Source organism: Leptosomus discolor, chromosome 7, assembly GCF_034619465.1.
Source record: "Leptosomus discolor isolate bLepDis1 chromosome 7, bLepDis1.hap2, whole genome shotgun sequence".
Lineage (NCBI taxonomy): Eukaryota > Metazoa > Chordata > Aves > Leptosomiformes > Leptosomidae > Leptosomus > Leptosomus discolor.
In genome coordinates, this window is record NC_141397.1 from 8,836,093 (window position 1) to 8,860,947 (window position 24,855).

General features: G+C 42.9%; 1 protein-coding gene across 1 annotated transcript; it reads left to right on the top strand.

Annotated features, from left to right (window-relative positions):
• The first annotated feature begins 487 nt into the window (after nucleotides 1-487).
• KLHL7 (kelch like family member 7) lies at nucleotides 488-24,535 on the top strand. Its single transcript, XM_086467580.1, has 11 exons — nucleotides 488-617; nucleotides 5,124-5,226; nucleotides 6,152-6,245; nucleotides 7,412-7,536; nucleotides 9,213-9,388; nucleotides 12,032-12,206; nucleotides 13,626-13,768; nucleotides 18,968-19,208; nucleotides 21,474-21,675; nucleotides 21,962-22,059; nucleotides 23,255-24,535. Exons 1-11 carry the CDS (start codon nucleotides 498-500, stop codon nucleotides 23,536-23,538), a joined length of 1,761 nt encoding a protein of 586 aa, XP_086323706.1. The 5' UTR covers nucleotides 488-497; the 3' UTR covers nucleotides 23,539-24,535.
• The last annotated feature ends 320 nt before the right edge of the window (nucleotides 24,536-24,855 follow it).

The window sequence follows — 24,855 nt, forward strand, 5'->3', positions numbered from 1 at the left end:
CGCGGCGGCGAACACCCCCCTCAGCTCCTCGGCCTTCAAACCCCGGCCAGACACGGCACGATCTCCAAAAACACGCCCCGACCGGGCCGGGCCGGTCCCGGGACTCCCCCAGAACCCCCCGCCTCCGCCTCCGCGCCCTCAGAGCGCGGCCCCCCGCCCCCAGCCCTGCGCACGCGCGGCCCGCCGCGGCCCTAGCACTGCGCATGCGCGCCCAAGCCCCTCCGCTCTTTGTTTATCCCACGTGGGGGCCGTACGTCGGCCGACGGTGTCAGCCCGCCCCGCCCCGCCCCGCCCCGCCCCGCCCCCCCGGCTGAAGACCACTTCCGCCGCGGCGAGCGTCGCTCGGTTGTCCGCGGCGCGGCTGGCGTGGGCCTTGCCTGTGCGCTCCCCGCTGCCCGGCGTCAGGAGCCGGTGGTCGCCGTCCGGCAGCTGGCGGCGCATGTGCGCGGGTGGGGGTGGCGGGCCGCCGGCGTCCGCGGCGGTGAGGGCGGGGGAGCATGGCCGCCCCCGGGTCGGAGAAGAGCAGCAAAAAGAAGACGGAGAAGAAGCTCGCCGCCCGCGAGGAGGCGAAGCTGCTGGCGAGCTTCATGGGGGTGATGAACAACATGCGCAAGCAGGTACGGCGGCGGCGGCGGCTTCCCGGCGGGGGCCTGGCGCTGCCCGGCGGCTCCGTCGCCGGCCGCGCCGCGGGGGGCGCCCGGGGCTTGCGGCGGCGGCTGCCGCTCGTCACCCGGCTCCGCCGTCGTGTATGACTCCCGCGGAGCCGGGCGGGAACGTGCTCGGCGGTGTGAGCCCCGAGTCCCGCCGGGGCTGCCTACCGGTGCCGGTGGGGTCCGTGCGGCCCTGTGGGCAGAGCCCGCCTCCCGCGGGAAGGTTTGCTGGGGTTTTCCGTCTTTTGGGGTGCACGGCAGTGGGTAACGCTACCCAAGGCGCTTGGGAGGCCGGTACCGCCGAGGCAGGCCGGGGTGCGGGAGCCTCCGGTAGGCCCTGGGCGCCGTGAACGCCGCCGTACGCCGGCAGAAGGCGCGTAACGAGCTGAGGTTTTCCTTGTAGCAGCTCCCTGTGGGTGCTGGAGGCGGGAGACGCAGCGGATCTGCATCTTGATCTGGTCCTGCCTTGCTTGGGGTAAGGGAGAAGTTAAGCTGTGAGTGATAGCTGCGTCTCCCCAGTTAAAATATTCATGTGGCCCCTTTCAAACTGAAGCCCGAGGAGTAAAAAGAAGGTGGTGGTGGTGCTGCATTTAACCGAACGCTCTTCTCGGAGCAAATTGACTGTGTACCCCCGCGGTCAGTATCGCTATAGTGAAGCTGCAGCAGGAGGGAAGGGATGGCTGGAACCGTGGTTCGGTTTCACAGGTAGTATTTCTTCTTGTTCTTTATCCCGAGGCCATCTGGCCGTCTCACTAAGAAGCCAGTGGCAGTACAGGGGGCTGGTGGCCTCATCTGTACAAATTCTCACATCTTTGGCAGATCAGATTCCTAGATCGATAGTCTAGTGATTATTACAGGTGACTCTTATGTTTACCGATACAGCAAGAGTGGTAACCAAAGCTATAATTATTCAAGTGGATTTCAGTTGACCTGTCCAAGCTGAAACAAATGCTGATTATTTCTTTCTCCCTTAAAGAGCTCAGACTTCTGGTAGAAGAGCAGAAGGATGATCTGTGTAACTCCTTCCATATGAAGAAATCTTTCTCCTTGGAGGAGGAGCTGGCTTGATTGTGGTACTATTGTTCGTTTAAAAGCAGTGATGTGGAGCCAGAGTTAAAGCTCACTCTGAAGCCAGCTGTTCAAGAACAGTTGGGGGCTATGTAGCTGGCCCTGTCATGTGTCGTACCTTCTAGGGTTTGGCTGCTCGTCTGCCAGTGTTAGTCTTGCCAAAGGCTTAGTCCAACTTTTAATGCTGTGTTCATCAGCAATCTGGGTCCTGGCCTAGCGAGTGACGTCAGAGTGGTGATTCTGCTTTTCGCCAGCACTTCACCCGTGTTCTTCTCTCACCGACACGCGGTCAGTCGTGTTGTCTGCATAAACCATTTCATGCCACTAAGCTGCTGTGTATGAAAAACGAAATTGATTGCAAAGACTTTAGGTAGTGGAGTTGAGACTTAAAGCCTATGATCTGCTTTTTCGATGTAGGCTTTGTTTCTCCTCTAATTGGGTAGACATGTTCCAAGCTGTAGATGAGTTCATAACTCAGGTCATCACTGTTTAGCTCGTACCTCTGTCATTGTTGGCAAGGGGCTGCCAGGGGCTGTTATGCTCTGTAAGTAGGCAGAGGAAATGTTGCCCTCCTTCAGCTGTGTGTACGGCCCCTAGCACAGGGAGGTCACAATGCTTTACTGTGTCACTAGTCCGGCGTGTGGCACCACGTTGTTGTTCTGTGCAAGTACTTCATCTTTCAGTCTAGTCAAGTGCCAGCTCTCACCTAGTTATCACAGAATGTCAGGGGTTGGAAGGGACCTCGAAAGATCATCTAGTCCAGCCCCCCTGCCGGAGCAGGACCACCTAGAGTAGGTCACGCAGGAATGCGTCCAGGCGGGTTTTGAATGTCTCCAGAGAAGGAGACTCCACGAGTTACTTTAAATGGTGAGAGAGAGGCTCAGGAGTGAGTGCTGTGAAATCTTCATGTACTTTGATTCAAATTTCAAAATCTGCTATGCCCAGGGAGGTGCAACTCTGAATTGTGCCTGCTATCAGATTTTCCTGGAAACTTGCAATCTGACCTCAAATGGTGGCTTTGCATATCCCACCCAGTGCTGACTGCTCCCAGGTGTTTGTAAGAGGAGGTTAACTGTTACTGGGGGTGCAGGGGGAGGTGTGATTATATAGGGTAAGATTAGGAAGTCGGCAGGAGCCAGAGGAAAATGTAGCACTTCAACTGATCGGTTGTGCTAAAATTTAAGAGTATTTATAGGCAGTTTTTTCTTCCTGCATTTGGTAAGTCAAGAGCTATGCTGTGGTTATAAAACCTAAATACACTGAGTTAAAAATTTCCTGGGGTGGAAATAGCAGCATGCACGTGGAGCACTACCTATTTAAATGCATTAGTTTAATGCTGTAGGAAAATGGGCTGATTAGAAAGTACAGCTAATTTTAAAGAGGCTGCTTTTTGTGTGAGCTGGAATCTAGAGGCAGCCTCCATGAGTACAGGGGTTTAGAGCAAACTGTGGACATACCTGCACTTAGTACTGGTAAGATACTGGGGGCAAGTGTGTTTACTGCATGGAGGATGACTTGCTCATCTCCAGCATGAGATGGCCCCCATCTTTGTGGGTTTTGCAGAGCTGTTTGACAGCGTGTGCATAAACCCTTTGTTGCAACTTTGCAGCTGAGCAGAGGTCAGCCAAGAGTGAGGTAAGAGAGAATGAAGCTGGGGCAGAGTTTACAAGGTGTTGCTGAACCTGTTATTTGGAAGATGAAGTGCCCTGATGCAAGCTCACGCTCGGGTGTGTCCTTTGGTTGATGTAACACCAGTTATCCCTTGCCTCATTGAGGTGACTCAGTGACACCAGTGGGTCCTTCTGGAAAGAAGGACAGAAATCCTCAGAAGAGCATTAGTTGAAATGGAACAGTCACACCCAGAAACATCCCAGGGAAATAAATTTAAGTGGTGGACGGTTTTGGTTGACAAATACTTCTTGCCTCACCCAGAGAGGATGTAGAATCTGAGGTGCTTCGAAGGCTGAGCTGAGGCACTAAATGTGTCTTAGAAAGGCAGTGTGGACTTCAAGCAACAGTTGCAAGTCTTAGCATTTGGCCACAGGATTCTATGGTATCTTGTGCTGCTGGTTTCCAGTGCTTGTTTTGAAACAGATGTGCTAGGAATTTTGGCTTTAAAGGGTTTCCTCTGAAACTTTTCTCAAATGGTCTCTTTTCTTGTTGTTTCAGTCCTAAATGGTTTAAAGCTACTAGTGTGCAAAGGAGGCTGTATGTCACCCCACCCATCTAACTTGCAATTAAAACACTTTTTTTCAAAATGTATTATTTATATTTTGTCCAGCGCATCCTTCTGAGCGTCCTTCAAGAAACTAGAAAATAGATTTATTTGAAGGGGCTGCATATATGGATTATCAGCCTTGTGGGCTGTGCCCTAGATAATAATGCCTGTGTATGGAAAACATTCTCTCACTGTTCTAAGCAAGTCAATACTTCCCACAGTAGAAGTCCTGTTTCTGGGGTTAGTGTTGGGATGGGTGTAGGTTGGTGTTTCTGAAAGTAGTTTCATGAACTTAAGGTAGTAGTCGAAAATGAATTCCTGTTTTTAGGAAGCAGTGCTGCTGAGGTTTTCCGTCTTAATAAAGAGGATGTTGTGATTAACTGTAGTATGATGTGCATTTATTTCTGTCAGTGTTCTTAGAAAGGAAACCATTTGAGAATCTATTCAAATTACATGTTTTAACCCCAATCTCCTACTCTCCTCTCATGTCTCCTGACAACTTGTAAGTTCTGTCACTTCCCTTTCTCCTTCTAGTCCCTGACAGTTCACATGTCGGGGAGAAACTAACTGCTTACATACAAATAGCAAACAAATAAGAAATAAAATACTATTATTTTTTGTCTGGAGGTTAATTAGTTGCTCCTCAGGTGCGCACACTAGTCAAACGCTTCTGCAGAATTGGTATTATTGAGAAGTTTTTCTCAAAAATGTTCTATTGAATGCTTTGAACTTGTTCATCACTTTCACTGCGCTTGAGCAATACGACGACGGCAGTCTTCAGATCTGAGGTTCCTATGGGTTTTTTTGAAAATCAACAGCTGAGTAGGGAAGAGAGCCACTGATGGATGAAAAGTGTGTAATATGAACGCAGCACCTGCTAGGCGCTGCAGAGCCTGCGTTGTTGGAGGCTGTATAATGCCACAGGAAAAACTTAAATCGGAGTTCGTACGTTATTTGTCTCCATCCTTAAGGTGCAAATTCATGGGTCAGATGAACTTTGGTAGTTCTCCAGGTTACTGAACTGAACTTTGACTTTCAGAAAATCTTTTTATTGCGTAATGCTCTTGAGTTGTGCGGATTAAGAAAAGCAATGAATTTCTGTAAGCTGTTTTTAAAGAAATACTGTTGAAAGATTTTTTTTAAATGCTGATCTTTTTGATTTTTTCTGTTCTTTTCCTCTGATTTAGAAAACCCTGTGTGATGTCATTCTTATGGTTCAAGAAAGAAAGATCCCAGCTCACCGTGTTGTGCTTGCTTCAGCCAGTCATTTTTTTAACTTGATGTTTACTAGTAAGTGTTTTCAAAATTGATTGATCATAAGCTTTTATGATGATATCCTGTTAGATTTGTGGCTGACAAGCTGTTTATCTTATGAAATGATCATTTCAGGGATGAGCATAAGTGAGGATTTCCTCATTTTGTGTCGTCCTTCCATTCATCCCTGTCCACCCTTCCCTTCATTTTCCCTTTAACTTTGTTTTGATCAAGTCAAGTGTTACATCATATGTAAGCTCTGTTATTAATTGGGGTCCATACACTGTATTAGAGTTGGTCTCCTCCCAGCTTTCAGGTTAAGGGAGGTTTTTACTCCCATGACAGAATTTCTGTTCCATTGCTTCTCACCATTAGGCACTTCCACATATAAAACAGGCTTTCAGAAGTGTAAATATTCTTGCATTTATCCTATCTTTACAAATTATGTAGTGCCTATCTTACTTTTGTATGCCTTACCCATGAATTGTAAAATTACTGTGCTATAACAGACCCATTAAAGTTGAGCAGAAGTAAAATAACGATGCCTTCCAGGGGTAGCTGTGGGCAGTTACAGCGCTGTGTCTGGCTGCAGGGAGCTCAGCGCTGTCTCTATTGTTATCAGCTGGAATGTGGGAATCGCTTCAGACAGTGCAGCCTGGGCTTCCTGCTTTTGGCAACGCGAGCTTGGCAGTCTGCGCTGCAGTCAGCAGCGTCTGTGACCTTTTCTGTTTAATACAGCTTATCAGAATTTACATAATACAAGCATGCATACACACCAGTTATCTTGTTTGTCTCACTGCCTCCTTTCTTTCCTGACTTGCATTACTCATCCTGGGAAAACAGCAATCAACTGTGTGCAGTTTTTAGCAGGTTCCCACTTCACTTTATTTTCTGCTGTTTGCAAAGCGTACAATAGTTAGAGTGGCTTATTGATGTAGTTTGTCTTTTAATCTATTTGCAGCAAATATGCTTGAGTCAAAGTCCTTTGAAGTGGAGCTGAAAGATGCAGAACCTGACATTATTGAACAGCTGGTGGAGTTTGCTTATACTGCAAGGTATTACTTAAAGCTGACACTTTTTCTAGGAAGCCTGCCAGTTGTAAATGATAAAATCTTAAAATAATGCTGTTACGATTCATCAGTTTTGTTACCATTACAATTCTTCACTTTGTTTAAAGGCTGATGTGACTAGACCTTCTATCTTTCTTCCTTCTTCCTTTTTATTTAATCAGTAGTAAGCCCTACAGACTAAAGAGAGTGGTAGTTGTCTCCAGAAAGCAATTCTAAGCACTTCAAGCTTTTGACTTCAGTGTTGGAGTCAAATGCTGTTTCCCATTGTTCTGAAATTCAGCCTGTTATTGATACCGGCAGGGTTTCTCTTTATGGCCATGGTAGGTATCACACAGAACCGTTTCCAGGAGTTATACTTTCGTCTCAGGACAGGCAGGGTGGATAATGGTTCTGTAAACAGAATTTCCCTCCTATCTCAGGTTGTCCATGTGTCTGTCTTGGTTTTTTTTAAACAGAACTTGTGCAGATGACTAGGATTGTAAATGGTAATTGTTAATCAGCTGTAATGACCAAGGGATGGCAGGCCTTTCATCTTTGTACTAATGGGATTAACTCTCCTTAGGCAGGCTTTCTCCTTTCTTTGAGGGGAAGCTTGTTGTAGACTCCGTCAGGGGTGAGACACAGTCAGTGTCAGCACCCCAGCCCTATGGCTGCCTCCCCTGGTGCCCACGCCCCTGTCTGTGGGCTCTGGTCCCTCTCCTGAAGCGCTGCCAAAGTGGTTGTGCTGCTTGTGCACTCTGGGCAAATCAGCCAGAGCAGTCTTGACGATGAGTTTAGACAGATTTTGCTGATGCTTGTTCGGGAGTCGGAGACTGTCAGAAAAAAGGTTCTGTTTGTTTTCCGCTTTGTGAAAGCGGCTGATCGCACAGGTCAGAGCAATCGTGTGGTACTGCAGAGGGCCTGTGTTAAAGGCTTGTTCTTCAGAATCCACGACTCGTTACTCTTTGCCTTTCCTCAGTGAAGTAGAGCAAACGAAAGCAATTTGGAAAGATCATGAAGGAGGTTGTATCTCCAGACTGTGTGTGAAAGATTCTTGGGTAAATAGCAGGGAAATAATTTTGTCATTTATGTGAATTGGTGTTGCTTTTTTTCTTTGCTACAACAAAGTAGGTAATTCTAGTGATGCTAATTTTACACCTTCTGTTTTGCAGAATCTCAGTTAACAGCAATAATGTCCAGTCTTTACTAGATGCAGCAAACCAATATCAAATTGAACCTGTGAAAAAAATGTGTGTGGACTTTTTAAAAGAACAAGTTGATGCTTCCAATTGTCTTGGTAAGAGAAATGCAGACTTAAATTTACTGCTTAGTTTTTAACTTTGCTGTTCCTGAAAAATAGATAGTATTGTCTAAAAACCAGTAATATTATGCTAAATCCAGGTGTGTAAAAATAATTTTGCTCTGAATCTGGACTGTTGCCCTTTGCCGTGGACAAAACAATCTGGCAGTTGTCTTGCCACTATCAGTTTAGTTTAAACTAAAAGTTTAATTTAACTGGTTAGTTTTAGTTGTTCTTCATTTTAACTGAAATCCATGAATGTCATCTGGGCAGGTTTTATATTTAGTGTGTTCTATAGCCCTAATGTGAACTCGGTATTACAGAAAAGGTAAACAACAAGTAGAACTAAATGTTTTTTCATGCTTAAGATTTGGTGCGCTTTATTTAATCAGAGATTAAAGATAAACTTGTTTATAGGGTTTCTTATTGACATTTGTCATGTAATTCTCCTAGTAACATCTCAATCATGTTATAGTTGTTTGTAGTACCAATAGAAATGTTTTGTAGAGTATCTGAATTATAATAATTCAGCTGACACTTTGGGGCAGTGCAGCTGTGGCTCTGAAACAACTGCTGGAAGAAAGATAATACCTTCTGAGGAAAATGCCACTTGTGCTTGCTTTGAGGCATATTCTCTCCTCTGTGGCTTTTGTTAACGAGAAAATTAAGTTCTCTAACACTTGCATACTTTGTTGCTAATTTATAGCAAAAAGGGAGATAAAGATTAAATCAATTTTTCCTCAAGACATTGTTTACAAGTTGAAATGTGTTCTGTGTGGACTCATGGGCAAGTACACAGTTCATTTTTTAATTAAAAAGTGTATTTGAAAGAAACCATGGCTTGTTTTGGATTTCTTGAAATTTTGCGAAGAGGTCATATGCTCAGATTTTATCTTTCTAGTTTGCATTTTACTACTTAGAGCAGCTCAGGCTAGTTGCAGCCTATGGGTTGCTGAGTTGCTTGTCCTCCACTTCCTGCCATAGGAGGAGAGGGAAGACTGTAGCACGATGAGCAGAAGCTGCTGTTGAAAAGCTCTATGCTTACCTGGTTTCTAATGGGAAGGTTGGAAGCGGTGCTTCTCAGTAGCAGTTGCTATTTTTACCTTTATGCCAACCTTCTGCCCTTGCATCAGCTTCACCTTTTTGTGTTGGTCTCCAGCTGACTGCGCTACCTGTATAGAAAAGTGTTAGTTCCCTGTGGCTCTTGAAGGACTTTGGGCTCGGTTGGTGACAGCTGCTGCATGAGCAGGTCAGGGGAGCAAGTAAAACCCGGATCCAGTTTCTTAAGCTGGTCTGGTTAGACTTTGTTGTGGTATGGCCCAGACCTGGTCAAGGTACTGTCATCTGCTTCGTATTAGGGAAAGGCACAATGAGGAAATAGCGCTGGAGAGACGGTTAATACAGCAAATGCTGCAGGTCTGACTGCAGTTAGGTTGGTAGGGATAGGGATCAGCTGCTTGTAAGCACTGATCTAAGCTCTTAGTTTGTCATGAGTTGCAGATGAGTTACAACAGCATAAAGTGTTTTAAAGAAAAAAAAAAGGCGTGGTAATAAATACTGAACTGCGGTTGCAAGTGTTACTGAAATTACAGTACTTTTATTGTATTTTAATATATTAAAGGTAGTTGCTGTTCAAGTTTGGAAGGGTTTTTTTCTTAATTTTCCTTTCATAGGTATCAGTGTGTTAGCAGAATGCCTAGACTGTCCGGAACTGAAAGCCACTGCAGATGACTTCATCCATCAGCATTTCACTGAAGTTTACAAGACAGATGAGTTTCTTCAACTTGATGTTAAGCGTGTGACGCATCTCTTGAACCAAGATACGTTGACAGTGAGGGCAGAAGACCAGGTGAGATCCCTGTTTCCAGGATCTTCCAATGCGAAGAGCATTGAACTTCACTATCTTTTTTTTGAGAAATGGTTTAAAGTATCTCACTTCTGATGTTCCTACAGATTGATGCACATGGTGCTTGCTAAATTGTAGAATAAAAGGTGCATCTTAGCTTTGTCAGAACCAAATATTAATGAATATCCACATTTTGAGTGTGGTTATTATATGTGTTGTTTCAGCTAATTAGGAAGAAATAGTTCATAAAGGGAGTAAGCCAGTTTCCTTTATCGAGATAGCTGTAAGGCTTCTGATTCCACAGCACGTGAGCTGAATGAAGTTTGATGTATTGTAACAGTTGCTCCTAGATTGGGGTTCGTGTGCTATCGGTGAAAGGGAACTACTTCAAAGTGGTAAGCACTGGACCTTAATGGGTGCATGTCTGTACCAGGGTATGATCTCAGCCCATGGCAGAGAGGAGTTGCTTCCGATGGAAACGTATGCATACACAAGTTAAACTTGGGGAACTGAGGGGCTTGGAAGCTAGAGGAACAAAACACTGAAAGCTGGATGCATTGACAGTGATGGAGTGATGGAAGGCCTTTATTTGGGGTGTGGGCAAAAAAGAAGTTTAGGTAGCCAAAAGCAGCCTGGAGTTTCACTCGATTAGAAGTTCTAACCTGTGGTAGAAATCACATTCACAGCCATCCCATCTGGCAACCTTGATCTGGTTTATAACACAGCCCTGAATGCTTGTTCACTAGCTTGTTCTTCCTGCTGCAGGAAAATAGGAACAGTATAGGCACTGCAGCCCAAAGAGGTGATGGCAGGATGGTTATAGATGCTGTGTACTGCTTGTAGCTTCTCGGTCAAATCTGTTGAAAACAAACTGAAGTCTTGTCTGTCTGGCTCTCCTGTTCTGGTGCTTGAACTAGGTAATACAAGTTTGTTTGGGTATGTCATCGTGAGTTGACTCATGCCTTTTGAAGTGCAACAGAGGGATCTCATAGCCAAGATGGTACATGTATCCACTTAGGCAGAAATGGATGTTTTCCTGACTCTGAAGTTTGTATTTCACAGAATTAATGTGTTTTCTTTAATATATCTGTTGCAGTAAAAAACTTCAATGAAAATAAGAATTACTAAGAGTGGGGGATAATATCAGGTGATTGAATATGATAGTTGGCTAGTTATAAGTTTAAATATGAGTTATGTCACAGTTCAGCGTTCTTGCTGTGTGCTGGGAAGAGTTCAGGTCGCGGGGTAACATTCTCAAAGCTGGAAGTGGTGTTTGACTTGCAGCCAGCATGACACCTTGGAATTTACATTCTGAAGTTCTGTTGGTAAGGCAGGATGGCATGCTTTAACTTGGCAGCAGTGGTAGAAATTATGTGTAGGCAGCATGGCATCGTTCAGATTCCTTTAGGAAAGCAGCAGCGTGCAGCATGAAACGGCAGAAGTTTGCCAGTGATATATAGGAATCTAATTTCTCAGGAGTACTGCTGGAAGTTGACATTATACTCTAATGTTTGTATTGGTATAAAGCATATTTATATGTGGCAAAAAAAGGAGGTAGGTTTATTTACTAGCTGGCCTGTTTTTCCTGTATGCAAGTAACGTTTCTGTTGACAAAGGGACACAATGTTCGTGTCCCAGTCATTCTGTTGAATTTCCTTAGCTGATGGGATTGAGCCTTAAATATTTTTTTATGTCTTTACTCTCCCTCACTCCGTGGTCATTTTGTAGAATTATAGCTGAGGTAGTTTAGCAGTCCTTCCGAATAACTCTAATTCTGCCATTAAATGTCCTTCCACATTCTGTCTCTGTCACCGCCGATCATGGTGGTCAGTTTCAGCTACAGGAGCAGGTAGTGACTGTGCTGTGCTGACTCTGAAGTGGCAGCGTAGCAGATAAGCTCGCGATGTCTGAGAGCAGTGTGGAAGTATCTTAGTATATAGGTAATACTGGGCTTTCATTTCATTCCTTCTTGACCCAGAGGACAGTCATAAATAGAGCAGGTTTCTTGGTTATCTTCCTATTCTGTCTTCCCTGCCCCCTAAGACAACCCATTATCTTTTCCTGTAAAGAGGAGGTAGAGAGGGGGTTCTCTGGTAAATTTATGGTAGTCTGCAGCTAAAAACTTTAATTTGAATGGTCCCCTAAGACAGCAATATTTGGATCCCCAACACAATCATTTGTTAACAGCAGCAGTTTCTCCACTGAGGAGACTATATCAAGTAGGAGCTATTTCAGCATTTCTGGTGAAGTGTTACCTGTGTTACAGCATAGAACTTGAAGCATGTTAGACTTGACCTAGTACAGGGGTTACCCACATGAATTGCAGATTCATGCTTCCCATTTGGAGGAGAGAAAAGTTAAATAGCAGTGATAGTGGTTGGTTTGGGTGTTTTTAAGGTTTGTAGATGGGTTTTATTCTGTGTTTGTGCATTTGTTTTACTTCATGTCTGAGCATTGCCTTCTTTGGGGTTTGCTTGGTTGGTTTGTTGGGGTTTTTTTGTAAGATGGTGACAGATCCCCACATACTAAAATGTTAGTTAACCTCCAACAGGCAGAAGGATCCATTTGGAGCGTTAAGGTTTAGTTATTTGTCTTACTGTGTGGTAATGTACCTTATCCTTTTCTTTCCTTCTCTCTGCTTTTAAGGTTTATGATGCAGCAGTCAGATGGCTGAAGTATGATGAGCCAAATCGCCAGCCGTACATGGTCGATATTCTTGCTAAAGTCCGATTTCCTCTTATATCAAAGAACTTCTTAAGTAAAACAGTTCAGGCTGAACCACTTATTCAGGATAACCCAGAATGCCTTAAAATGGTGATCAGTAAGTTGACCTCTAGCTGATATCTTTAATGTTCTGTATAATTAAAGAATCCTGTGGAATTTTTGAAAATAGTTTGCTTTAAAATGCTCTGACAACATTTTCACATTAAATTCATCTGACTGTGTTCCCTCTAGGATGCTATGTTTAGTTGAAGTTGGATTAGCAGATTATTATGTAAATAAAACCCAGCTTATGTAACAGAGTGTGATTTTCATTTCTTTTCTCCTAGCAAATGACACGAACTCCATGACAAGTAATGGAAGGGAGATTTTGTCAGCAAGTCCTTAGGGTAATTGGAAGTGTTAGTGTGCTTTTGGCACAGGCTAGTAACGTCAATATTGTTCGTGTTTGTATGTGAATTAATAAAATAAAGATTTTTATGTCCAAATTTTGAGTATTATAAAGCTTCCTTGAGGAAATGAGTATGTTAAGCGTATGTTGTGCTATTTTGCTATGTATACTGACCGTTGAGCCTACAGACAGTTGCATTCCCGAGGTGCTGATGAGATGGGGAACAAGCTTCCCTTTTGTTTTTAGACATTTGTGAAATTTTATCATGTAAGAAGGAAAAGCCTAGGTGTGGATAAATTAATATTCTGGAAAGAAACTTTTTAATTTCAGTTAACTAGTTGGCTTCATTTTAGCGTAGATCTAAAAAATGGTATGCAACTGTTTTCCTTCAGTCTCACTGAGCAAGATTCAAATTAACCTGTATGTTGGTAAGTATCTGCTGACTGTCGACATCTTGGTCCTGCGTCCTGTGTGACATGGAGTTGGGCGCATTGCTTCAGAAATAAGGCTTTTTGTTGGTCTGGTTTTAGTGGCTTGTAACATCACTAATGTTTTTGTGTTCTTTGGAATGTTTCTTAGGAGAATGCTTATTTTCTTATACCAGTTGTAACTAATATTTTGCATTGTCAAGCTAAGAACAAATGTGAGGGGTTTTCACGAGGTACAATGTGCTAGAGATGCCTTCCTTATTAATCAGAAATTGGGAGGTGAGGAGGCATTCAAGTCCCTTCTTTTAATGTTAGTGGTGTTCTCGTTAGGCTCCCAGTTCTGCTGTTCCTTTTTCTTTGGGTTTGCTTCCTTTTGCCTGTTTCAATGTGACAAACTGAGTCACTTGTTAATACTGGCTAAATGAGCTGATCCCTCTGGTATATAACGTGAGTCTGTATCCATGTCCTGTTGTCCCATGGAGCAGGCAATCTGAACTAGGGTGTAAATCTGGACATACGCTCCCATCCTCATGTGCTGCTGTGCGTCCTTCCCTTTAAATCAAAACTGTGTAGGTGTAATGTAGAAACTTGTTTTCCCCCTTTTCCCTCCCTTCCCTCTCCCCCCATCCCTGCCTCTGAAACATCCTTTTCCACGTGTGAACCGCGCTGGGTCTGCAAACAGTCGCTGTCTTCCTTCCAGGTGGGATGCGATACCATCTGCTTTCCCCAGAAGACAGAGAAGAGTTGGTGGAAGGTACGCGGCCGAGAAGAAAGAAACATGATTATCGCATTGCTTTGTTTGGAGGCTCACAGCCCCAGTCCTGCAGATATTTTAATCCAAAGGTAATCGTTACCTCAGAATGCATTAAGATTCACTGTTTGTAATCTTACGTGTTTTATTAGCTGATATTAATGAAGACATAATGATCTACAAAACAGTATTAGGAAAGATGTATTCTCTGCCTCTTGGGTTATACAGTTGGAAGGGTATGGTTAACTACGTATCTTCAAATCTGTGTATCTAGATGTAATACTTCATTTTTAATAGAATAATTATGTGTTTGCTTATTGGCAGTGTTAGATACGGAGTTCTGATAAATCCGTCTGGGTTGAGAATTGATTGGTATGTGCGTCCCACAGCTGGAATGAAATAAAAGGTCACTGAAACATCAAGTGATCTGTTAGGAGTATATGAAAGTCTCTATGCATGTGCATGCATGTATGTGTTCAGAGAATAACTCAAAGCAATTACTTTGTAGTGCAAGTTAACACTGTTGGCTCTTATGGTAGTGTAGAACCCATTTTTAGGGTGCAAGGTGGTTTTTCAGTGCGTTTATTACAAATACGTAACTACTTCAAAATCCAAATGATTCACAATTTCCTTAGTTCTTAAGAGTATATAAGGAGAAAAATTGGGAGCCAAGTGTTCCGCAAGTGGAAAAGAGTGAGTTTCTACAGGAAAAAGAATTTAGAAATGGCCAAATTAGAGCGAGCAAGCAAGCTTTGCCTGATCTTTGTTTCCCTGTTTCTTGAAAAAAGTCAAGCCCTGGGAACAATGTGTATTTCAGCTATGCAGACTAGATGGCCTGCAAACATCAGCTGCATGCAAAAGAATTATCCATGCACTCTTTTACCAGGCAAGCCCATGTAGTAATACAGAAGAAAGTTGCTACGTAAACATGGGGGCTCTCTAAGTTATGAGATCACATACATGTAAATTCTGGTTGTTCTAACTCAGCATATTAAATGCTTGTTATAATTTCAAACAGTTTTGTGTGTTATCTGTGTGAACTTTATAGTCAATATGAGCCTTGTCAAATCCACTTCAGAATGAACGAGCCCTTGGGATGTGTTCTGAACTCATCATTCACATTCCCTACGTAAGATAAAACGGAAGCTACCATGCAAGTCTGGAGAAGAACCCACCAGCTTTGCTGACTTTGTTTGAAAGACTTTTAATACATATTTTTATTGGGAATTCCAAATTCCTAAATAATGACCAGCTTTTTCCTTTGTACGCACACTCAGGTACAAAAGCATTACTCCAGCTGGGGGCGAGGAGGTGAAGGGAATGGAGCAGATAGTTCTGTTCTTTCCTTTCCGAGATGTGAGCTGGGGGAGCTTTTGATCAGGGCATTCGTCCTTTTCAAACTTGTGCCTTGGTTTTGGCATTTTAACAAGCTGTAATTCACGCAGTGTGCTCTGACCTTTCTTCTGTTAGAAGGAAATCAGATCGAAGTTTCTTTCTCCTAATCTCCAGTTACTTACGTTGGAACAAAGCTGATTTTAGGCAGGACGGAAACTCGCTTTGAGACTTACTGTCCCAGTCATTGGTTGACATTGGCAATGGTATTGTCAGCAGAGCTGGCATGTGGTCTCTTTACCAGCCTAATGATACATTAAATTCCATAAGTGCCTAATGGCAATGGTGGTCAGAACTCAAAAGATGGGGGTTGTTGCTTCATTGCTTTTTATAAACTGATATAAACCCCTCCCAGTTGTCACCGTGTATTATCTGAAAGCTTAATCTTGTTTGAAAAGTAGTACTCTTAAGTCTGTACTGAGTAGGAGCGACAGGCAAAGACTTAGAACTAAAAGGAAAATCATGTATGTAGCTAGGTGATCTTCAGTCAGACCTAAACTGTATTGTTACAAAGAAATATGTTTTACGGGCAAAAAGCCATAACTGTAAGCCTACATAAAGCACAGGATAAAATAGCTCTCTTTTTGTCTGTAGACTGTTTGGCCAGGCGTAACACCAAAAAATGATTGAGTTTGGGAGAAATGTTGCAGAACTGCCTCTTGCTCAAGCTTTATGGCCTTGCATGTGGATTTATGGGGTGAGGGTTGGGGGGGTGGGCAGGGGAGGAGAAGGAAAGAAGTGGGTAGTTGGAGATCTTTATTCTAACAAGCATGTCTTCCTTCAATGTTTCCCTAGTGCTTACGTGCTTTCTTGAGTATTCTTAGCTAGCCTGTCATGTCTTGTTGAATAGTTTTTACTTAATTTCTGACTCTAAGCTATTTAAAGGTCCTCTTCTGGATGTTTTGCTTGAGTGTCTGAGTTTGATCTTTACTGTGACAGTAGCTTCTTAAATGCAACAAACCAAGGATCCAGAACCCCTGTTGGATTAGCATCGTGTGCATGCAAAATAAGCGTGGGCTGTAAGGCTCCAATACTGCAAATCCTCTATTGTGTTTAACTCACTTTAATTAGTCTCGTGAAAGATGATGGGAGTGTCACAGAGCAGAGAATTAAGGTTGTGTGTCCTTTCGCAAGGTTAGGACCTTGGGAAAGAACTGAAATGTTGGTTGTTGTCTGTAGAACTGATTGAGTAGTGACCTGGTCCTTCACTTTTCATTATAATGACATTCAGTAATTTAATTAAATTTTTGTATGTCAGCTAAAGAAACAGTTCAAAACAAATGTTATGTTTCTCCTGAAAATATTTTCTCAGTTCTGATCTAAATTTTGATAATTCTAGCACTATAAAACCAGTACCAAAAAAAATTAATTTTCACTGATTGCTTTGCACACAAAATTAGTCTCTAATGTTGATCTTCATTTCCTTGTGGTCAAAAAGGGTGTTTTAAATAAGAATGGATCGGATACTGTGTGGTATTTGTGGAGACTGTCAGTAGAATTACTTTAAAGTCTATAGTTGTTGTCTTTGCACTGTAACTGATACTTCTATTGATGCATATTCCTCATCAAGAGCAAAATATTGCAACAGGACAGATGCAGATGGGCATAAAACTTGTGGAGCGATCTGGCACTACTTGGAGTAGAGATGGTTGTTTTCAGACTACTACTAGAAATCCTAGATGTCCCGTTGACAGTGGGGGGAAGCATTTTCTTGTTGAATTTTCCACAGAATATTTTAAAAAAGCTCTTTTTTTCTTCTTTCTCCCAACTTGGGAAAAAATTTTGATGTATGAATTCTTGATAAAAATTTATACATGATCAACTTTTCAACAGTGGAAAACCCAGCAAGGGCAAGTAAAAAGTCAGGAGTGCCTGGCATTGCTATTTCTTGATGATTAAGGGAACCAGCATACCTGTTATGAGGAGACAGAGCTGCAGTCAATGAGCTATTAGCGGGGAGGTTGTCTGTATTAGGCATGTCTGCCCTTCTCCCTGACAAACTTGGAAGAGGAGGTGTCAACTGAAAATGAGGGAAAAGCCTTAAACAAGAGGAGGTGCTTTTCCACATGGCCCATAAGTACATGTGCCATTCTTGTCACAGGGTCTTGTGGCTGCTAAGAGTTCAGATGGTTTTAATAAGTGATTAAAGAAATACATGAAAGAGAAAATAGCCTTTCAAAAACCATTAAATACAAAGGTGCAGCTTCTGCCTCTGGTGTCCTGCATCACAACTTGTTGAAAGCAAAGATCAGCAGGGGAAGCATCGCCATATACCTATCTTGGTCTGTCTTTCTGTACTCAGCCCCCCAAAAATTGGGCTTGCTGTTCCCCAGGGCTGTGTAGATCTTGTCTGTGACATAAAGCAACTCTTCTGCATAGTTCTTAAATGTGTAAAATGCATAAGCTGGAATCAGTTCTGTGTGGTGCAGGCTAACACTGAAGAGCATTGCAAGGGAATGACCTAAATGCCTCCTGCTGAACCAGGAGGACGCTGCTGAATATGCTCAGGTTATGGCTTTTCCTTTGGTAAAGGTGTGGATGAAATGGTAGCTATGAACTGGAGCCATAAAAGTGGATCAGATCCCACCCCTTGGTAGCAGTAAAGGGAAACAACAGGAGTTTTTGTAAAAGTGCCAGAAGTTGGAACTAGAAAATACGTTGATCTTGCACAATGCACTGAGACGTTTTCTTAAGATTTATGCAGCTATTTATTTTGCCATGCTGTAGTATGGCTTTCCTTTCTAGGATGCCCCAGGACCTGTTTCTCACCATAAAGGGCCACATGCACCTGCCAGCTCTTCTTGATATGGGGGATGCTACAAGAAAAGATTGTAAGATGTTTTGGACTATAACGTACTCTGCCTCTCTTTCTTTGAACCCCCGTGTAGGAGTCGCTGTTCTTCCTCACTGACCGAGGGGTTTGAAGTATGTCCTTGCTAAGAAAATGGTATGATGTAACGTCTTGTGTGAACCATTACACTGAAGGTCATTCAGCAGGTTGAGCTAAAGCATTCTGAGGTGGCACAGATAACAGTTAAGGTGCTGTACTTTCCTGTTCCGTAGAGGAGACAAGCTATGCTCATGGAATATGTGAGATGCTATTACTCCAGAAGTGTTTCTTGTGCTGTATGCTATCCTGGTCTGCCACCAGTTGCTCAGCTCGGTCTTCTTGAGGCGTTGGGTAGTGTTGCTGCCCGTACGTGATACTTGCTGGTTTTGCCAATCCATGCAAAATCAGTTTCCAGGCATGACTGCCAGTGTTTGTGATGGAGCAGTACCCTGTTTCTCACGCTATCAACTGTGGATAGCTATAGATCCTTTGTGTTTTGTAAATTCTGTAAATAAGCTTCTAGTTGTCATGGTAATAAAGTATGTATCAGAGCTTTTTAACTGAGTTGCTTGTCAATTTGGATATTATCTTCTCCTTTTCTCCATTGCCTTTGTTTGGTACATTCTGTATTTTATTTTTTTTCTAGAAAGAATGTTACTATATGTAAGTGTCTTTTTCCCATTCCTATAAAAGAAAATGCAATCCTACTGTATTGATCACGTGCATTGTTTCTGACGTGACAGCCGCAGGAGGTCAATTCTGATGGGCGGGGGGGAACCAAACCCAAACTCTTTTTCAGGGAAGCTGTTCTGGGTGCACAGAGGGAATGAGGAAATAGAAATTCATAATGTCATGGTTCATTGCAGCTAACTATGTCTGTGTGTCTAAGAGAATTTTTCAAGAATCCGCCTGAGGAGTATTCTTCAATAAACAGTGTTCATGTTTGTTTTGAAAAGGAACGTTAAAACTGACCATGTCTAAATCTGTGTGAAAAGCTCTGTTTGAAAAACACTGGCTGTGCAGGTAAGTGTTATAATCGATTAGACATTACCTGTTCTTTGTAATGCAGGATTACAACTGGACAGACATCCGATGTCCCTTTGAAAAGCGCAGGGATGCAGCTTGTGTCTTCTGGGACAACGTAGTTTATATTTTGGGTGGTTCCCAGCTCTTCCCTATAAAGCGAATGGACTGCTACAATGTGGTGAAGGATAGCTGGTATTCCAAGCTAGGACCTCCAACACCTCGAGATAGCCTTGCAGCCTGTGCTGCTGAGGGCAAAATTTATACATCTGGTGGTTCAGAAGTGGGTAAGACACTAAAAATCTTTAAAACAAACAAACAAGCAAGCACGAGCAAAGATACCTGGAAATTTTGCTGGTTTTTGCATGACTCTGTTGAAAAGACGCTGCACGTTGCCATGTTGGCCTAATGAGTTTGTTTTCCCACAGTTAGGATTTTTATCCTCCCCACCAGCCAACAAATCTGTTGCTGTTGTGGTTTTAAAATGGTTCCACCGATTGAAATTATTCATGTTTGCATGAACTAGAGCATAAAGCACACTGCAGCCCTTAAGAGTTAACTAGGGACAAGCAAATATATTTTAGGAGTCCCACTTTGCTCTTAGCTTACCGCTATAAATCCACAGAATTAATGGGAAGTTGTGATGCTCAGGGAATGCTACCTGACTTCCACAGTAGTCTCAGAGGTCGAAGCAGCAGCAGAGCAGACAGCTCCTCACCGCCACCTCCTGCGGTCCCTGTGCAATAGCGCCTTTCCCGTGACTGGGAATGGGCTTAACTCGGGCTGCGCTGGGAAACGTGGAACGCTGCAAAAATCTCGTAAATCTGCCCACTTTCCCACATGCCAGTTCAGGAGGGAGTATGATACAACCTTCGATTGTATAGCTGATTTTCTAATACGTTGTAATTGGTTAGAACAACGGTCGTGGAAACTTTAATTGAGTGTTCTTTTAAATCTACCCTCACGTTACCGCACAGCTTCACTTTGCTTTCCATAAATATTCCAGAGAGTAGTAAAAGCTAAAAGTTAATAATAGAGTTGATTTTGCCTGTATCTTTTCTGCTTTGCAGTCCACTGAACACTGCTTCTTTGGAAAAATCTGTCCTGAATCTAGTCTTTTCTAATTTAGAGCAGGCAATTATGTGAAACCAGTAATCTGAGAAAATGCTGCAGTGTCTTTAGCTGTAGAGAAGTCTAGAAACTGCATGCTGTTTGCACTGACTGAGGAGTTTGGAAATAAAATTACTGTGCCAATCCACTGCAGAAAACAAGGCTCGTTTCCCCCTCTTCAGTTGGCAGGAGTACTGTTTTATTTGCAACAGCTAGCACAGTTTGGAAGCAGAATGTACTAAATTCTTCCACTGTATTTAGGTGCAGGAAAAATACTTAACCCTATACTGTCAGCACACTGAAAATGGAAGCGTTTCCCTTTTTTTTAAAAAAAAGACATTAAGGACAGTTCTGCTGTATTTCCCATGGATGGGAATTTCTACAACTTCAGAGCAATAAGGATGTGTATTTCCATCAAGGCAAAAACATGTCCTGCTCTGTACAGTTGTTGGTGCTATGGAGAATTACATGGTAGGAGTAAAGAAATGCAGAGTTTATAGAAGTCTGCTCCTGTATTTTGGGTCTGGAAATGTAGCACTGTTCTGAGGGATCAGATTCCCTGCTGGCAGCGAGTGGTGCTGGTGCCACACACTTCACTTCTAGCAGTAGAAAGTGAAGGAAAAAGGCCCAAGAAAAGGCACCTTTAGCTGTTGTAGGTGATGATATTGCAACAAAGGGGAGAAGGATCCTGGTTCTTTTCTGAGGAAGTTGTGTCCAGCCTTCTCTGCTTTGGCTGCAGTTCAGCGAGTCCCCTGAGCACAAGTCTTTAAGCTCCCCTCAATCTTCATGAGGAAAATTGCTTTTGATTTCAGTAACAGTTTTATTGGCCCTTGAGGGAGGAGTACACAGACCTCACCCTTCCAGAGAATAAGTATCTGCCCGTCCCCAGGAAGAAAGCAAAGCGGTGAGGGGTAGCTGTCTGGTGTTCCTAAGAATTCAGGAGTATGTTATGACATAAGCTATCGAATTCCACAGGCAACAAGTATTCTGGGAATGGAGCAATTGCTTAGAGAAAAAGACTCATCTGAATCTGTACTAAGTTTACAAAGCTGGTTTCACCTTCTGATACCTGAAAGTTCGATATATTCCCAAGTAGTGAGAGTAGCATGAGGTGGTGACAATGTGATCGGTAATTTATATACATCTCTGTTCAGTATTTATTCCCCCCATAAAAAAAATCCTCATAATTTGTTTTTGTTTTAAAACACAAATAGCAATTTTCTAAGCTTACTTGCATATTTTGGAACAAAAAAGAGACAAGTACATACTTTCTGCGTAGTCCCAAGTTTCAAGTTGGCTTGTTCTGCTTTTGGAGGTGGGAAAGCAGCTTTCCCTTTTCAACTAACAAATAAAGCTTCAGTTTGAGAGTTACTGTTAGACTCTTCTCTTGAAAGACAGCCATAAAAATTAATGCCACTTTGGTGGGTTTCTATTTTTTTAAGGGAATTCTGCACTGTATTTATTTGAATGCTATGACACGAGAACAGAAAGCTGGCACACAAAGCCCAGCATGCTGACTCAGCGATGCAGCCATGGAATGGTAGAGGCGAACGGTCTCATTTATGTCTGTGGAGGAAGCCTGGGGAACAATGTTTCTGGAAGAGTCCTAAATTCCTGTGAAGTTTATGATCCAGCCACCGAAACGTAAGTTTTGACCAAAAATAATCAGACTTGGTACACTTGTGGCTTTGCTCACTCAGTAAATAACTGAAGTCTACATGAGGGAGAACTGGATGTGGTAAGGAATTTTCCAGAGTTAAGCAGTAATCAACTGGTTTTGGGTGGTTTTACGTAAAAGGCAGGTTTTCTTAAGCAGCTTTCTTCCATGTCTCATTTTCCTAACGCTGGGTTGTATTGGCATGTTTTATACTTATTTTCTAGCAACTATATAGTGAGTTTTCCTGTTTCGTTTGGTTCTCTTTTTCCCCAGGTGGACTGAGCTGTGTCCAATGATTGAAGCCAGGAAGAATCATGGGCTGGTGTTTGTAAAGGACAAAATATTTGCTGTGGGTGGACAAAATGGCTTAGGTACTTTAATTCTATTAATTTTCTAGCTGGTCGCACGAGGTTTCATGGGGGCCTTTTCGCTTTGGCAAAGAATTCGTTCTACTCTGTTCAGCTGCAAAACTTTGAGCAGTACCATAAAACATGTCCCGTTGTTGTCACATCATTGTCGCCTGTCTTCCTTCACCTCCCCACTTCACTGGATCTTTTTTTTTCAAACTCTTACTAATGACAGTACTGTCAAATTCAGATACGCACCTGTACTGTAGCCCAGTCCTGCAGCAATCAGTGTGGCTAAAGCAGTCACCTGGAAAAAGATTATATTTTTTCTGTTTTGTTATTCATCATGTAGTTTGAGAAATTTGAGCATTCTTTTGAGAGGCTTTTGAGGTAAAGGAGCAGCCACTATTGTAGGAACTTCAGTCTGAAGACTTCGAGCTAGTCAGTGCTATTTTAAAGTGGTTAACAAGTGAGAGCTTCTTTGACTGCCTTAGTTTTGAAACATGACTGCTTACTGCCATGGGTAGGTCTTCTCTCTTTGTACCCCTTAACATTATAGAAAGGTTTTATAATCTCTCAGATCTAATAATTCAGGACGGGCAGTAAAAACGCTGTGACTCTTATTACAGTTGTTAAATAGGGGCAACGGGACAGTTGTAGATCTTGTAAAGTGTAATTGCTGGCCTATTTCCGAAAGAAGCAAAGCTTAGTCACCAAATCTGCTCTTCTCCAGTGACTTTGGATTCCCCTGGCCCTTTTCAAAGGGACTTGGGCTTTTAAGCTTCAACAATATTAAAACACCATAATGAAGCGAGACATCCTCTATCGGTAAGTGACCAGTTTAGGTAAAGGTACAGGCCCTCACTCTTGGGAAGTGTCAGGTGGATTCCTGAGTTTTAGTTGCTAGCCACAAATCCACGGAAATTCAGCATTGTTCTTCTGTCATGAAGGAACATGTCAGAATCTCTAGGAAGCGTTCAGTGTGGAGTTTGTTACAAGACATCCTGCTTTCAGTCGTCTTTTTTTACTTCTCTCTGTTGTTGCATTTATAAAATGGTGAACCGCTAGTCTAGACACACGTGGCCTTTTTTTACTCTAGGATTTATGTTCTAATCTAAACCTTGGGAACGAAACCTAAGTTTAATAAAGCATTTGTATGCTGCAGTTCAGTCTGTTCAGTCTAATGTAATGAGCAGTTCTCTATCTCATTGCTTTGTAGGTGGCCTTGATAATGTAGAATATTACGATATCAAGACGAATGAATGGAAGATGGTGTCTCCAATGCCATGGAAAGGTGTAACAGTGAAGTGTGCTGCTGTGGGATCTGTGGTCTATGTCCTGGCTGGTTTTCAGGGTGTTGGTCGGTTGGGGCACATTCTTGAGTACAATACTGAAACAGACAAGTGGATAGCCAACTCTAAAGTCCGTGCGTTCCCAGTGACAAGTTGTTTAATCTGTGTGGTAGACACTTGTGGGGCAAATGAAGAAACCCTAGAGACCTGAAGACCTGTAGGAGATGCTGAGACCTTCTGCCAGGACATGGGGAAAGATGGCTATGGGCGCTTTGCTTCCATGTTTTACTGAACCTTGTTCAGTCAAGTAATAGGAAAACCTGAGACACAGCCTTTCAATTTGTATGTACAGCATATCATATAACATGGATTTTGTCATGCCCATTTTCTTGTCTGCTTTGAGAGATGGGGATGAGTTCTGAGAACCCACTGATCCAGCTGAGATCATCTGGCATCTTCCTGTAGAGGGACTCTGCGTGTGGCCTTGTCAGAGAGAGACCCCAGCTGGTGCTTCAGAAGAAATCACAGCATTTGATGAAGACAAGATTTCAGGTGCAATGACACTTTACTGAGCTCAGTCACAGAGATTCTTCATGTAATAAAGGTGAGGAAACGCAGCTTGGCTCAGGAGAAAGATGAGCAAAACGTTTTCTCATTTATCCCTACCTGCAGAAGTCTTACTAGGATGCAACAGAGCTTTTTCCTCGGGAAAGGCCAAGGACAGCAACATAATAAAGGTTCCTAGGGTGAAGGGGGATAGATTATACAGCTGTCTCTATCGTGACAGCTGCCCTCTTCCTGGGGCTTGCTTCCATTCCTGGTGTGACTGCCTACCCATTTGTAAAGTTAGACAGGCCCTACAGAGAGATTAGAGAAACACTTTGCTAGTGACACCTTTGGTATTTGGGAGAGCTTTTGCAAAAAGCCTTTCTTTTTTTTTTTTTCCTTATACTGCAGTAGGGGGATGGTGGGAGAAGTCCACACTCAGTGTGTGCTATAATTAGCAAGTGGGAAACTCGGGATCAGTTTTCATTTCATCTTCCCAGGCATCAGACTGTACATACTGTGGCTGCCAAACCATTACCAGAGACGGGAATAGAAACAGGAAAGCAAAGTCAATACAACAACTGTATTGACTTTCTTCTTGAACATGACTGTTTTTAAAATGGCATGAACCAAGTCATTAAAAATACTTTATAGAAGTCTTCTCCAGTTGCACATCGTTATTAATCTGATTTCTAAGCACATAGTTCTGTAAATGTTTCTAGCTAGCAGGACAGTGAACATCTTCCAGGGTCACAGTTCAGCTTGTCAAGCTCTCTCTCAATACTGTGCAGAGCTTCCAAGGTCTGCAAAACTCTACAAATGTTGTCTGTCTGTCCTGCTCATGTACTAGTTTATCAATATCTTCATCCCAATCTTATAACCTCTCTTCTAACTTCCTAATCGTTTCAGATATGTTTCTAGGAGACTGTAGAGTTTACATGAAAAGTTGGCCGTGTGCAGCGCTGGTAGGGTGAGGTATTTA

What these genes read in the sequence shown, in the direction of transcription:
- KLHL7 (XM_086467580.1), top strand. Translation starts at nt 498, where the DNA reads ATGGCCGCCCCCGGGTCGGAGAAGAGCAGCAAAAAGAAGACGGAGAAG. An exon ending in TGATGCTTCCAATTGTCTTG is followed by an intron (nt 7,537 to 9,212) that starts GTAAGAGAAATG and finishes TTCCTTTCATAG; the next exon opens with GTATCAGTGTGTTAGCAGAA. An exon ending in ATCTGGTGGTTCAGAAGTGG is followed by an intron (nt 19,209 to 21,473) that starts GTAAGACACTAA and finishes TATTTTTTTAAG; the next exon opens with GGAATTCTGCACTGTATTTA.